General features: G+C 36.2%; 1 protein-coding gene across 10 annotated transcripts in view; it reads right to left on the reverse strand.

Moving 5' to 3' along the window:
- sei (seizure) overlaps positions 1-13,302 on the reverse strand; it is a 367,275-nt gene that overhangs the window by 100,200 nt on the left and 253,773 nt on the right. For all 10 annotated transcript variants that reach the window (XM_069842943.1, XM_069842952.1, XM_069842945.1 and 7 more), the window contains 3 exons: positions 12,470-12,618; positions 7,774-7,916; positions 3,162-3,355 (listed from right to left, as the gene is read on the reverse strand). In XM_069842943.1, the coding sequence (XP_069699044.1) occupies positions 3,162-3,355; positions 7,774-7,916; positions 12,470-12,618 (486 nt within the window). The remainder of the gene's footprint in view (positions 1-3,161; positions 3,356-7,773; positions 7,917-12,469; positions 12,619-13,302) is intronic.

Genomic DNA, 13,302 nt, shown 5'->3' on the forward strand with positions numbered 1-13,302 from the left:
TTCAAAAAGGCATATGGCTCGGTTAAGAGAGAAGTTTTATATTATATTCTTATTCAATTTAGTATTCCCAAGAAACTAGTTCGATTAATTAAAATGTGTCCCAGTGAAATGTACAGCAGAGTTTGTATAGGTCAGTTTCTGTCACATGCGTTTCCAATTCACTGTGGGCTAAAGCAAGGAGATGCACTATCACCTTTACTTTTTAACTTTGCTCTAGAGTATGCCATTAGGAAAGTCCAGGATAACAGAGAGGGTTTGGAATTGAACGGGTTACATCAGTTGCTTGTTTATGCGGATGACGTGAATATGTTAGGAGAAAATCCACAAACGATTAGGGAAAACGCGGGAATTTTACTGGAAGCAAGTAAAGAGACAGGTTTGGAAGTAAATCCCGAAAAGATAAAGTATATGATTATGTCTCGTGACGAGAATATTGTACGAAATGGAAATATAAAAATTGGAAATTTATCCTTCGAAGAGGTGGAAAAATTCAAATATCTTGGAGCAACAGTAACAAATATAAATGACACTCGGGAGGAAATTAAACGCAGAATGAATATGGGAAATGCCTGTTATTATTCGGCTGAGAAGCTCTTATCATCCAGTCTGCTGTCAAAAAATCTGAAAGTTAGAATTTATAAAACAGTTATATTACCGGTTCTTCTGTATGGTTGTGAAACTTGGACTCTCACTCTGAGAGAGGAACATAGGTTAAGGGTGTTTGAGAATAAGGTGCTTAGGAAAATATTTGGGGCTAAGAGGGATGAAGTTACAGGAGAATGGAGAAAGTTACCCAACACATAGCTGCACGCTTTGTATTCTTCACCTGACATAATTAGGAACATTAAATCCAGACGTTTGAGATGGGCAGGGCATGTAGCACGTATGGGGGCGAATCCAGAAATGCATATAGAGTGTTAGTTGGGAGGCCGGAGGGAAAAGACCTTTGGGGAGGCATAGACGTAGAAGATAATATTAAAATGGATTTGAGGGAGGTGGGATATGATGATACAGACTGGATTAATCTTGCTTAGGATAGGGACCAATGGCGGGCTTATGTGAGGGCGGGAATGAACCTCCGGGTTCCTTAAAAGCCAGTAAGTTCATTATTATTATTCATCCTTGCATGTATTGGGCCTAGTGGCCCGTTACGGTCTCTTGCCAACCCTTGAACGGTCTGCCCAAAGATCTCTTGGCCACATGATGGTAATTTAAAATTCTAGAACGAGGCATTCTGATGACATGTGATCTCCAGTTTTGTCTGTATTTCTGTAGGTATTCCGTAATCTGTTCAATCTGCAGTTCTTTCATAATGTCAAAATTTCTAATGTGATCCATTCTCGTGTATCCCGCTGTACGACGCATAAATCTCATTTCTGCCGCCGTTAATCTTTGTGAATCAATATTACGAATCGTCCAAGCTTCACTACCAAAACAGAGTATAGGTCTGGCCAATGTTTTATAAATTCTGGTGCGCGTGTGTTTATGTACTAAGGTCGGTTTGAATATCTGATTAATTATCCCCATTGCTCTGTTGAATTTAATAATTTTCTCATTCAAATCTTTTTCTTCTTCATATGAAATTTGGTAATCGAGATAGCTAAAATTTTTAACTTGTTCGATGATCTTATTATTAGGGACAGGATTTTTATGTAATGTCAAGTTATGAAATATGTACATATTTATGTAAGAAAAATAAGCTGAATATGTACCAAAATATGTAAAATCATGAAAATATTTAATATCAATATCTAGCAGGTATAGGATAGGTAAGACTCTCCAGTTGTGATTTCATAGAGCACCCGACTTTTTTACCGCACACTTGACACATTACTATTTTTCCATCTGTAGTGAAAGCTTCGTCCATTGCAATCCATGATTTTATTTTTGTCGTTATGGTTGAAGATATAGGGTCATTTTAGTTAGTTAAAAGCAGTAGATAAACTCACTTGCATTTTATACTGTAAGTACTAAAACTAGAGAACTGAGTGAAATGAATGACACAACAGTACTGCAAGCACTGTTTCGCTGTACTGGATTAGGAGAAAATAAGATGAGATGTGGGACACATGCATTTTAGCTGCTCCCTGTACGAAACAAAGTACCTGCTAAACCTCAAACTATAGGCATTTACAAACTGTTGTTTGAAAAGTGACATTTTTGTCTCATTCAGAAGGGTAGGATTATTCCAGCCGAGAACCATACTTTCTAATTGCTCGGAAAATCCCATTTCCGTATAGGTCTACTAAATTTAAAGTAAAGAGGTCAAGCAATAGCCTGAAATGCTATTTATTTTAATCTTCCAACATCTTTCCAGTTTGTTCCTTTACTTCAACTTCTTTTCAAAAGTCGGCTATTTTATTGCAGCTCATGCCAGACTTGACACGGGTTTTCCCTGGAAGGATTAGGAAGAGGGTGGGTGAGGTTGCAAATTGCATGGGAACGGCTTTTTAAGACGTGTGCAGAACAATAGTTTAAGACAAATCATGTCGTCCTCGTCCCAGTCCACCGCATAAAAGCAACGCTACTTTCTGAGTGATTTTTTACAATAGCATAAGAAAGTTTGCCTTTTGTTCACTCATATTTACAGTGGGTGGTATGGGGTGAGTGTCACTATTGCTTCCTGGAACTAAGAATGTTATGTTTCGTCCCGAAATATATCCTTTCAGGATAAATAAATAAATAAATACTAATACTAATACTAGGTAAAAAGGCTTTTTAAATCTGTGTATTTCAAATTGTAAAGTTACCCAGCAGAAAGTTTTTTTTTTTCCTTTTAGAGAAGTAAAAATGAATAAAACCCCTAAATATGTAGATTTATGTAATATCAAGCCATAATATGTAATGTGGGGTAAATATGTAAAAATATGTAGTATCAAATTTTAATATACTAATGGTAATTACAAGATTCGCGAAGATTTGTTATTTATATACGGTTAGGTTGAAAGGAATATAATATGTAATTACATAAAAATCCGGTCCCTACTTATTATTTATGCAAATTTTGCTACGGACTGGTTTCTTTCCTAAAAACGCCATCGCTTTAGATTTGTCAGTTGAAATTTCCATATTGAAACTTTCTGCCATTTGATTAAAGTTGTAAACCAAACGTTGTAAATTATCTTCTGAAGTTCCATAAACAGAAGGTTGTTTATACTCACATCTCGCATGTTGAAGGTTATCTCCAGGTTGTTGGAGAAGGACTGGTAGAACTCCGGGTACAGATCCAGCACGTCCAGAAGGTCATCGCGATGAATCTTGTGCAAGTCGCAGTAAGTGAGGGCTCGGACATTACACGACGACTTGCCCAGCGTTGGGTGCAAACATGGGTTCTCCCCAAAGATGTCATCCTTCCCTGAATTGCCAAGAAAGAAGGCTTACCACATGAAATGCCAGGAAATTATCGTAACAATTAAACATTTTTAGAAATGGTTAACCTAATAATAATAATAATAATAATAATAATAATAATAATAATAATAATAATAATAATAATAATAATAGTTTTATTTTCCCTGGCAGAGTTAAGGCCATCAGGCCTTCTCTTCCACTCAACCAGGATCAAATCACATACAGAAAAATACATACCGGTATACAAATATTACGTTAAAAATAATAATAAACATAATTAAGTAAAAAAGATTGATTGAAAGATAGACACAATCAGTATTAACTTTAAAATAATAATAATAGAACATATATAATAAGAAAGAGACTGAATACATAATCACAAACAGGAAAATACATTCTAATATACAAGTATTAACTTAAAAAAAAAAGAATTAGGCTAATACATATGAATATAATCTCACAACTAAAGGAATAGTAGAATTAGTATGACAATTACCTAGATATTAGTGTTAATGGAAAAATAAAGTAATGACTGTGTAAAATAATAATAATAATAATAATAATAATAATAATAATAACAATAATAATAATAATAATAATAAATAAAAATTATATCTAAAAACTAATTTTTTGCATTTAAAATATTTCTAAACAACCTAATTTTAAACAACTGAGGACTAAGACTACCCCTGATTTCCAGCGGCAGCGAATTCCATGAGCGGGCCATGGCTATTGAGAACAGAGATGTCTGATGACGTGGTATTGATAGCAACAGATTGTGCTGTGAACGTGTATTACGATTATGATGTGAAGCTAGAGAGTAAACCGAGAGGCAAGGTAGTTGGGTGTGGAATCATGTATAATTCGATATAGCAGGCAGAGAGAATGTACTAGACGTCGATCTTGCAAGCGGAGCCAGGAGAGTCATCGAAAATATTCCGATATATGATCATGTCGGCGGATATTGAAAATAAATCGGACGCAGATATTATGTACACGTTGAATTTTTTAACCTACTACTTTATTCCCAATTTATCATAATCATATTGGTTATCATAATATCATTACTGTCAACATCATCATTACTGTCATCGTCATCATTATCACCATCATCATCACATTGGTGGATTTCCAATGTAGGACACTTGAAAACTAATGATCGGCTCTTATTGACTAGTCCAGTGATGTCACGAAATCAGCAAGGGAGCTTATGATTTTGAAGGTATTCGATATGCCGCGTGCTCTGCTGTAAAACATGGTATGTAACTGTACGACAACCAAGCGCTCAGGCACGGATGTAGAAAGTATTACAGTAAGTAAAGAATTGTATGTATTTATTTAATGCAGAGGCATTTGACTGGAGTCATTAGCCAAAATAAGGGATTTTAGTTGTAGGGAAAATGACAATTTATTTATTTATTCTGGTGTAGTTAAGGCCATCAGGCCTTCTCTTCCACAACACCAGGAATACAAATATAACAATAGAATTAAGCAGAAAAAAATACACTATATACAAAGTAAAGCTACACATAAAATAAAGAGAGAGAGAAAAAAACACTATAAACAAAGTGAAGCCACACAAAAATATACACAGGTTGCAGTCACACAAACTTTAAAAGAGTGATTAAGTATCATAATTAATTGTATACTAACTGATTAACTAACATAAACAAGAAACTTGCAATTTTAATCTAGATTAAAAAAGAAAAAGAAAAAAAAAACACAAATCAATACTTATAACAATACCTAAAAACATTAACTAAGACATTTTCCAATTTAATTTTGAATTGTGATAAAGTCCGGCAGTCCCTGACGTCATTAGGTAACGAATTCCAGAGGCGAGGTATTTCTACAGTATAAGAAGATGAGTATAAAGACGTTCTATGATGAGGGATAGAAAGAAGTGCTTGATGTCGGTTTCGAAGAGTTGTAAGAAATTGAAAGCGCGATAACAGATAATTCGGAGTAGAAGTATGCATGATTCTAAACAGAAGAGACAGTGAATGTATTGTTCTTCGTTCCTTCAGACGCACCCATGAAAGTAACTGGAGGGAAGGTGTTATATGGTCAAATTTACGAGTACTGCAGATGAATCGTGTGCACACATTATGAACACGTTGTAGTCTCTCAGCTATGAACTTACATTAGTTAGCAAGGAATCGCAATAATCAAAATGGGGCATTACAAGCGCCTGAATAAGATTCTTTTTTAGACCAAGAGGTAGAAATTCTTTCATATGGAACAAGAAGTGAAGTTGAGAAAATATTTTTTTGCAAATGTGTGTTACTTGAGTGTTCCAATTTAGATCGCTATCCATAAAAATGCCAAGATTTTTAAATGTTTCACTGTATTTAACAATAATCCCATTCAATATTATATGTGGTATAGACTACAGTGGACTATATTGGACTTTATGTTGTCAGCAAACAGCTGGACACATTAAGAAGATTGATTGATTGATTGATTGATTGATTGATCATAGAAACGTAACCATGTCATTCAGATACTATCATCTAGTGGTAGATGAAAGAAACTCACTGTCCGATATTACCCGATGTCCGATACTACCCAACTCTCCCCTAAGTTGCCGTGCTGATTTCGTGATACCACTAAGTTATAGTCTCGCGTAGATATCATATGGGTTTTACAAGTTTTAACCATTGTAAAGCGGGGTAAATCCAATATAGTGTTATGAAACCGATAATTTATTTTATGCTCGACCATGCCGAAATGTAGTAATTATACACCTGGTAGCAGTCCTTTAATGGACCTCATTAAATTACACCTATTCATTAAAAGTTCAGGTTTTCGATTATTCTCGGATATGCAATCAAAAGACAACTAGCAAAACGTCACGCAGGCTGGAAATCCAATACTGTCGCAGAAGGTTATGTTCTGTTACTATAATAATTAGCGTTAATTGTAAAAAATATTCAAATAAATTCAATTTGTCATCTGGTTTTTTCAATGTCGAATTCAATTTCAAGGTTATATCAAGTTTACTCTCTAGGTTATATCAAGGTCGTCGACATTCGTTGCCCGGAAAAAATCAATACTTTCGCGTCTGCGCACATCTCACAATTTACGAGATTACACAAGGTCAGTTCCGCTCCCCAGTCACATAAGAATAACATGAATACTTATGAATAATTTCAAGTTAGAAATATGGTCGATCATAAAAAGTCGTATGAAACTTGCCTATAATGGTAATTAACACGCTCGTATGAAAATTATGAAACTCGCTTGCGCTCGTTTCATAAACGTCCTCGCGTCTTAATTACTATCATTATAGGCTCGTTGCATAATGTACTATTTATTTTTTATTTTATTTTTTTAAAGAAAGAACGATGCACAGATGTTGCTGGCAATCTTAAGGGTATATATACTTTAACGACCACAAATATTATCGGAAAATGCAGGTTCTAAATTTCTAAAATTTTATAAGGGAATGAACTAACAATTGGACAAAAATTACAAGGTACCACAACAAGATTTATTAGAACTTAAATATCTGATGAAAGTATAAAAAAGATTACAAATAATATTTTCCAAACCAGTTTTATCAGAGTATGAAAAATAAAAAAAGGAAATTTTGCACTCATATAATTTGGTAACCATAACATTGTTATGGTCTTTCTGGCATCTTTAATATTTTTCCTGCATGTAATAAACACTTATTTCTGAAAAGTAGACTACTCTCAGACATGTAGAGTTGTTTATTTTAATACAATTAATGTTTTATTTGTCCTAGATACAGAAAATATTAAAATTTATATACTCTTTCGGGAACTAATTTTTCTGTTTTTAAAGAAATGGGCATTATTGTAGTCTACCTTTTGCATAAATTCACGTTAAATCAGTGTACAAAATTTCAAAATTTCATCTCTAATGGTTGCGGAGTTATGAAATATTATGTGTGAAAATTTCCAAATTTTGGAAAATTTAATTTAAAGTAAAAAGTGAATTCTTAAAAATATTATTAGTAACCTTTTTTTATAAATTTATCAGATATTTAAGTTCTGATAAGTCTTGTTGTGATACCTTATAATTATTGTCAAATTGTGAGTTCATTTCCTTATAAAAGTTTAGAAATTTAGAGCCTGCATTTTCCGATAATAATTGTGGTCATTCACGTACATATACCCTTAAAGCATTAATGGCACTCTTGTTTCTAAGAAAGATAATTTGCGAGCGTCAGTTATAATGTTACCCCTAACAATAATTTCGAGAAATGACTGATCTACAGATATAATCGAAACTTTCAGTTGTAAATTATAAACAATGAAGATACAATTTTCAACATATTTGCCACTGAAATAAATTCATATATTAACAGAGCTGTTAGTATTGGCCTCTATAGAGTGACGGCAATTAAAAATTTAATTTTTTCTATAAGAGTGTAAACACAAAACGAAGACTTACCCAAAATGGCCATGACAATGTCATCTTTGAGGATCTCAATGGAGCCACGCGCAATGAAGTACAAAGATGTAAGTACATCACCTCTATGCACTAACGTGTCCCCTGGGGGTGCGTGTGTTGTTTTGAACTTAAGTGACAAAGCCCTGCAACAAACAACATTATTTTCTTAAACTCTATGTTAAATAAAATTAAGGTCAACAACATTCCTTCTTGATTATTAGTTTTTGCATTAACCAAACTCAAATTATATCCGTAATAGTTGTGATATAAGCTATTTAAGTTTAAATAATTAATATAAATATAACGATGAAAGAGCAATGGCACGGAGAAAAACTCTCTCCGGCGCCGGGGTTTTCAGCTCTACGTGCTACTCTTTCATCGTATGACGCAGAATATCTGCATGGAAATATCATATGTACTTCGGTACATTAAAATAATATATATGATATGCGTAAACGGCGCCTATTCTGTCGGATTCCGGCCAACTAGTCACTCATAACGAGTGCACCTCAGCACATGTGTGGACTTCGGTCCTACGTTCATAGACATCTATGACGTAGTGCAGAGGGCGGCCACTACAGGGAACCCAAGAGTTGGAACTTAATCTGAGACGATTCTGTCCGACGCCGGGGTGATATCCGGTGTGGCTTAGTGGATAAACCATCAGTACGTAGAGCTGAAAACCCGGGTTCAAATCCCGGCGCCGGAGAGAGTTTTTCTCCGTTCCATTACTCTTTCATCGTATGATGACGCAGAATATCTGCATGGAAATATCATATGTACTTCGGCACATTAAAATAATATATAATATAAATATTAATACAACAATTCAATTCGACTTTTACTTTTTTATTATATATTGTCTTTAGTTTTTTATTTAGGTCCGATTTTTGTTTTATAAACTAATCTCTTTAATTAATGTATTGTAACATCCTGGTACAAATTCAATATCTTTTGTAAAGATAAAAGTACGAAATTATGATAACTTAGGTCCACAAGATCTAATGCTGTTTTTTACGCTGTTAATTGCAACACCTTTTCTTATTACAGGAAGACGGAAAAATATTTTAAGATCATTAAAATCAGATTAAAAATATCAAGAATTTTAATAAAACCCACAAGTGTGACCAAATTCAGAGAACAAGTTGAATTATACAATTAAATTGTTGCGTGTGAAGAGCAGACACAAGGTCATAGCAATGTTTCTCCGAACACAGCAAGATCTGAATAATTTCAAGGGAAAAATTGTTCCGGGACAGGGTATCGATCCCGAGACCTTTAGCTTAGCGCACCAACGCTCTGCCGACTGAGCTACCCAGGAACTACACCCGACACAGTCTCAACTTTTCCCTTTACATCCACACACCTCAAGTGGGCTGACAAGACGCCAAAACCCAACTTTGAGTGCACACAAACTGTGTGTGACTTCAATCGTTGTTTTCTGTTAACGTATCTATAGTGACTATATACACTGCTCAAAACAATTAGAGGAACACTTGTAATAAATTGAATAAGTTAGTGTTTTTTGAAGCTGTGATGCTGAAAATTGGAAAATGTGTAAATTGGAACATTAATTTAATCTAGGGATACAAATTTTAAAGATCCATGGCCTAATTACAGAGTAATTACCTGAAATAACAAATATGGAGAAATCTTTGATTACGGAAGGCACCAACAACTTCTAAGCTTTCTGACGTTATTATAGTGACGAATGCTGATTATTGTCTTGTTCATTAAAGTCTCTGACAAAATGAGGCATTTAAATGAGTTTGAAGTGTATCATGCTCTACTTCTTTTACGACAAGATCAATCACTGAGACAAGTGGCTAGCGAGCTTGAGGTTTCTTCTTCCGTGGTGTCCAGGTTACACAACAGACACAGAGAGACAGGTCAGTATTTTAGAAGACCTGCCAGGACTGTAAGTGTAAAACAAGCCCCGAGGACGACAGATACATTGTCCTATCTGCTCTTCGACAGAGTACAAAAACTGCAAGAGACCTGCCGAATGACCTCTATATGGCTTCTGGAATCCGGGTTTCAGACCAAAAGGTAAGGAACAGATTAAGGAAAGAGAATATTCGTCCAAAAAGGCCTGTTAAAACAGCGTTTGACAAATGAGAATAAGGCAGCAAGACTTACGTTTTCTGAAAACCATGTGGATTGGAACCTGAACCAGTGACAGTCTGTGCTCTTTTTGGACGAATCCAAGTACCGTCTTACACGTTGTGATGGTCGTTTAAGGGTATGGGGACGGCCAGGACAAAGATTTTCTGTAGGAGCTGTACAGGAAATTGATAGATTCGGTTGAGGTTCCATAATGGTATGGGCCGGAAATATGTAGGGGAGACTCGTCTAATTTGACAGTATTTTGTATTTTGACACAGTTTGTAGTTACATGTTCTGAAATTAAATATTCCTCTATTATGGAATGTGTTTAAATATTAAATCCCAATAAACATCTAAAAGAAAATTCTACAAATCTAAATTACTTTACACATAACACACTAATAAATAACAAATGATATGTTTCCAGATTTGGTACTTCATCAGGATAATTTGGCAATAGTACAGGGGTAATTTGGCAATGCAATTAAAAATAATTTTTTTCAAAATAAAACAGTGGTACAAGGTTTATAAGACTTAATTTACTGGGACAGGAAATCACTAAATACCATAAACACAAAACAAAACCAAGAAAAAAATTGAATGGATTTTTCCGACCACTCTTATTAATTATATTGAAGGGTTGTCTCCTAATTTTTGTTGTCGATAGCCCAAACCCAAGTTCTTGCATTTTGATTACGTATGTCACCAGTTTTTGTTCTCCCTCAACGGTTAGAGCTGGGGGTCTTCCTTTCTTGGGAATGACAACGTGATCGGGTCCTGAGGATGCATACAGAAGCCTCTTTAAGTTGTTAAAGGGCACACTGTACTTCTTAGAAGCCCTATAAGTCGACCATCTAACTTTCAAAACACTCCCAACCGCAGCCCGCAAATCATCTTTGGAATACTTTTCAGAATAATGTCCTCGTTCCCTTGACATATCTGCAATACACCACACACAGTGCTGCATTGAAGACTGTAAAAATCCCTCATACGTCCCTATTCTTAAATTTTACCATCGAGTACACATTCTTGTTCAAAGAGAGCAGCAATATATCACTATAAAGGAAAACGGCTAATTCACACTACCCTGGAGAAGACTTTTTTGCTAAGAAGAACATAAAACGAACTAAGGCCTGATGAGTTATTAACAGAAAATATTAATTATATAAATGGCTTACCTTATAATATGGAATCTCAGCTTTTGATATGTAATGCACAAACAAACGTAGGTAATGAACAACACTTTTCTTCCGTCTTTGTATACACACGTCCACACAACCACCACGTCAACAGGAAGTATTCAACACTTCTTTCTATTAGTAACAATCAGCGTATTCCGAATCTCACCGGTCCGGTGGGATCAATGACGTTACGTTGCAACGAAAATAAGGGACAAAACTGCTGGAAGAACCGATGCTGTCATGGCGACCGTGTAAGTGGTTATCTGTGCTACGCTAGCAACATTTTGCGAAATTTTCGTACTGCCATCTCATTCAAAGAAAAGAGATCATAAACAATTTATTTCTTGAACCGGTAGTAATAACTGGTCCGTTGACATGTTCGCTCATAAGCCATTAACATATTGTTTTTACGTTGTGCTCATTACAAACAATACAGCAGAACGCACCGCCATGACACAACAGTGCACGATGTCATTCGTCTGCTAATTCCCGCCCTATACAAGAACCAATCAGATTCACTCATGGCGGCTGATGGAGACTGCCACCACCTCTGCAAGTTGATGGCACCGGTGCGACACCGGTGGAGCATGAATGACGTCATCGGTGGAATTCGGAACACTGTGATGCCATCGGATTGCTCACCGGTGAGATTCGGAATACGCTTAATATGTGCCACTATAATGCGCGGATTCGGATGAAACGAGAACTAAAAGTACACTCAGATGTTGCACTCTATGATCGTGTCATTGAACTTCTTAAAACTCAGAAGGAAATTTGGCAATACAAGAAATACAAGAATATTGCCAAATTTGCCGAGTTTCCCCTACAACAATCCTACAGACCTCGTAATTGTTCTCCAGCGACTAAATTCTGTCCGGTACATCGAGGACGTTCTAGAAGGGCATCTAGTACTTGCTGGCATTGGAATGGGCCCTGGATTTCTGTTTGTTCAGGATAATGCCAGGACACATTCTGCGGCAGTCACCAGGGATTTCCTAAGGGAGAATGAAATTGAGGTAATGGAGTGGCCAGCGATCAGCCCGGATCTCAACCCTATTGAACACTTGTGGGCTCTTCTGGATAGGAAAGTCAGTAACTAACATCAAGCTCCACAAACCCTGAAGGTGCTTGGAGATGCTCTAAAGGAGGAATGAGAGAATATTCTCCAAGAGGAAATATAGGATCTCATAGGGACCATGCCACGAAGGTGCCAAGCTGTCATCGAATGTCGTGGAGGCCATACACGTTACTAGACCTTTATAACGGGTGTTTAAGTTTGTTCCTCTAATTGTTTTGAGCTTTCAGGTATACGTTAACAAAATATACTCCTCTCGAGTACTCATTTGATTATAAGTTGAAATCCGCTCGATAGTTCTACTTTTTCTTAGCCGTATCAGTCCGCACAGTACCTGAGGCAACCAGGGGAGGCGCCCTCGAAGGCGGAGCAGTTGGTGAGCAGGTTTCTGTTGAGGTGCAGGCAGATGTCGGCTTGAAGGCACTCGGGAAAACCCTTCAGGACACTATTCATGTCGATGCCGTTTGTGTAAGTCCAGGCATGCTGCAACAACCAATTATTTATTAATAAGTAGGTTTTTCAGCGATTTACAATTAAATTCAACATAATTTCTCAAACGATGTATCAAGACCATTTGACCACAAACAGAGGTGTGCTACAGACGTGAGTTCCCTGTTATTCTACTATTGGGCTGATGAATAAGTGATAAATGGCTTGGAACTGAGAACATATTTATAAGTGGTGTGGATATTTATGCAGTGCATACATTTTATTTTCCTCTGCTCGCTTACGGGGCCTTTTCACAGCAATGCCTAGTTGCGCACGCGCCATTCAAGGACACGCATAGCCGCTGATAGGCGGTTGTATATAGAGTGTCTCAAATTGATGTATACACTCTTTGAAATACTATATCACAGAAAAGACATGAAATATAAATACGATTTTTGTATTTCATGATACAGAGGGCACTGGAAAGCATGGAAACATGTTCATCTGTTTATAAACAAACATGGCGGTGCAATTATCGTTCGATGAACGTAAGTGAATACTGAAATGTTATTGGAAAGTGGAGAATGTTGTTGAGGTTCAACGACGTTGGGGGTTGAATTTGGAACACAACCAGCAACAAGGTTAACTATCACAAGAATCCGAGACAAGTTTGAAGTCGACGGAACGGTGCAAGATGTGTTGACAGGGCGGTGCGGAAGAAAGAGAAGTTCCACCGAT

The sequence above is a fragment of the Periplaneta americana genome, chromosome 13, assembly GCF_040183065.1.
Source record: "Periplaneta americana isolate PAMFEO1 chromosome 13, P.americana_PAMFEO1_priV1, whole genome shotgun sequence".
Lineage (NCBI taxonomy): Eukaryota > Metazoa > Arthropoda > Insecta > Blattodea > Blattidae > Periplaneta > Periplaneta americana.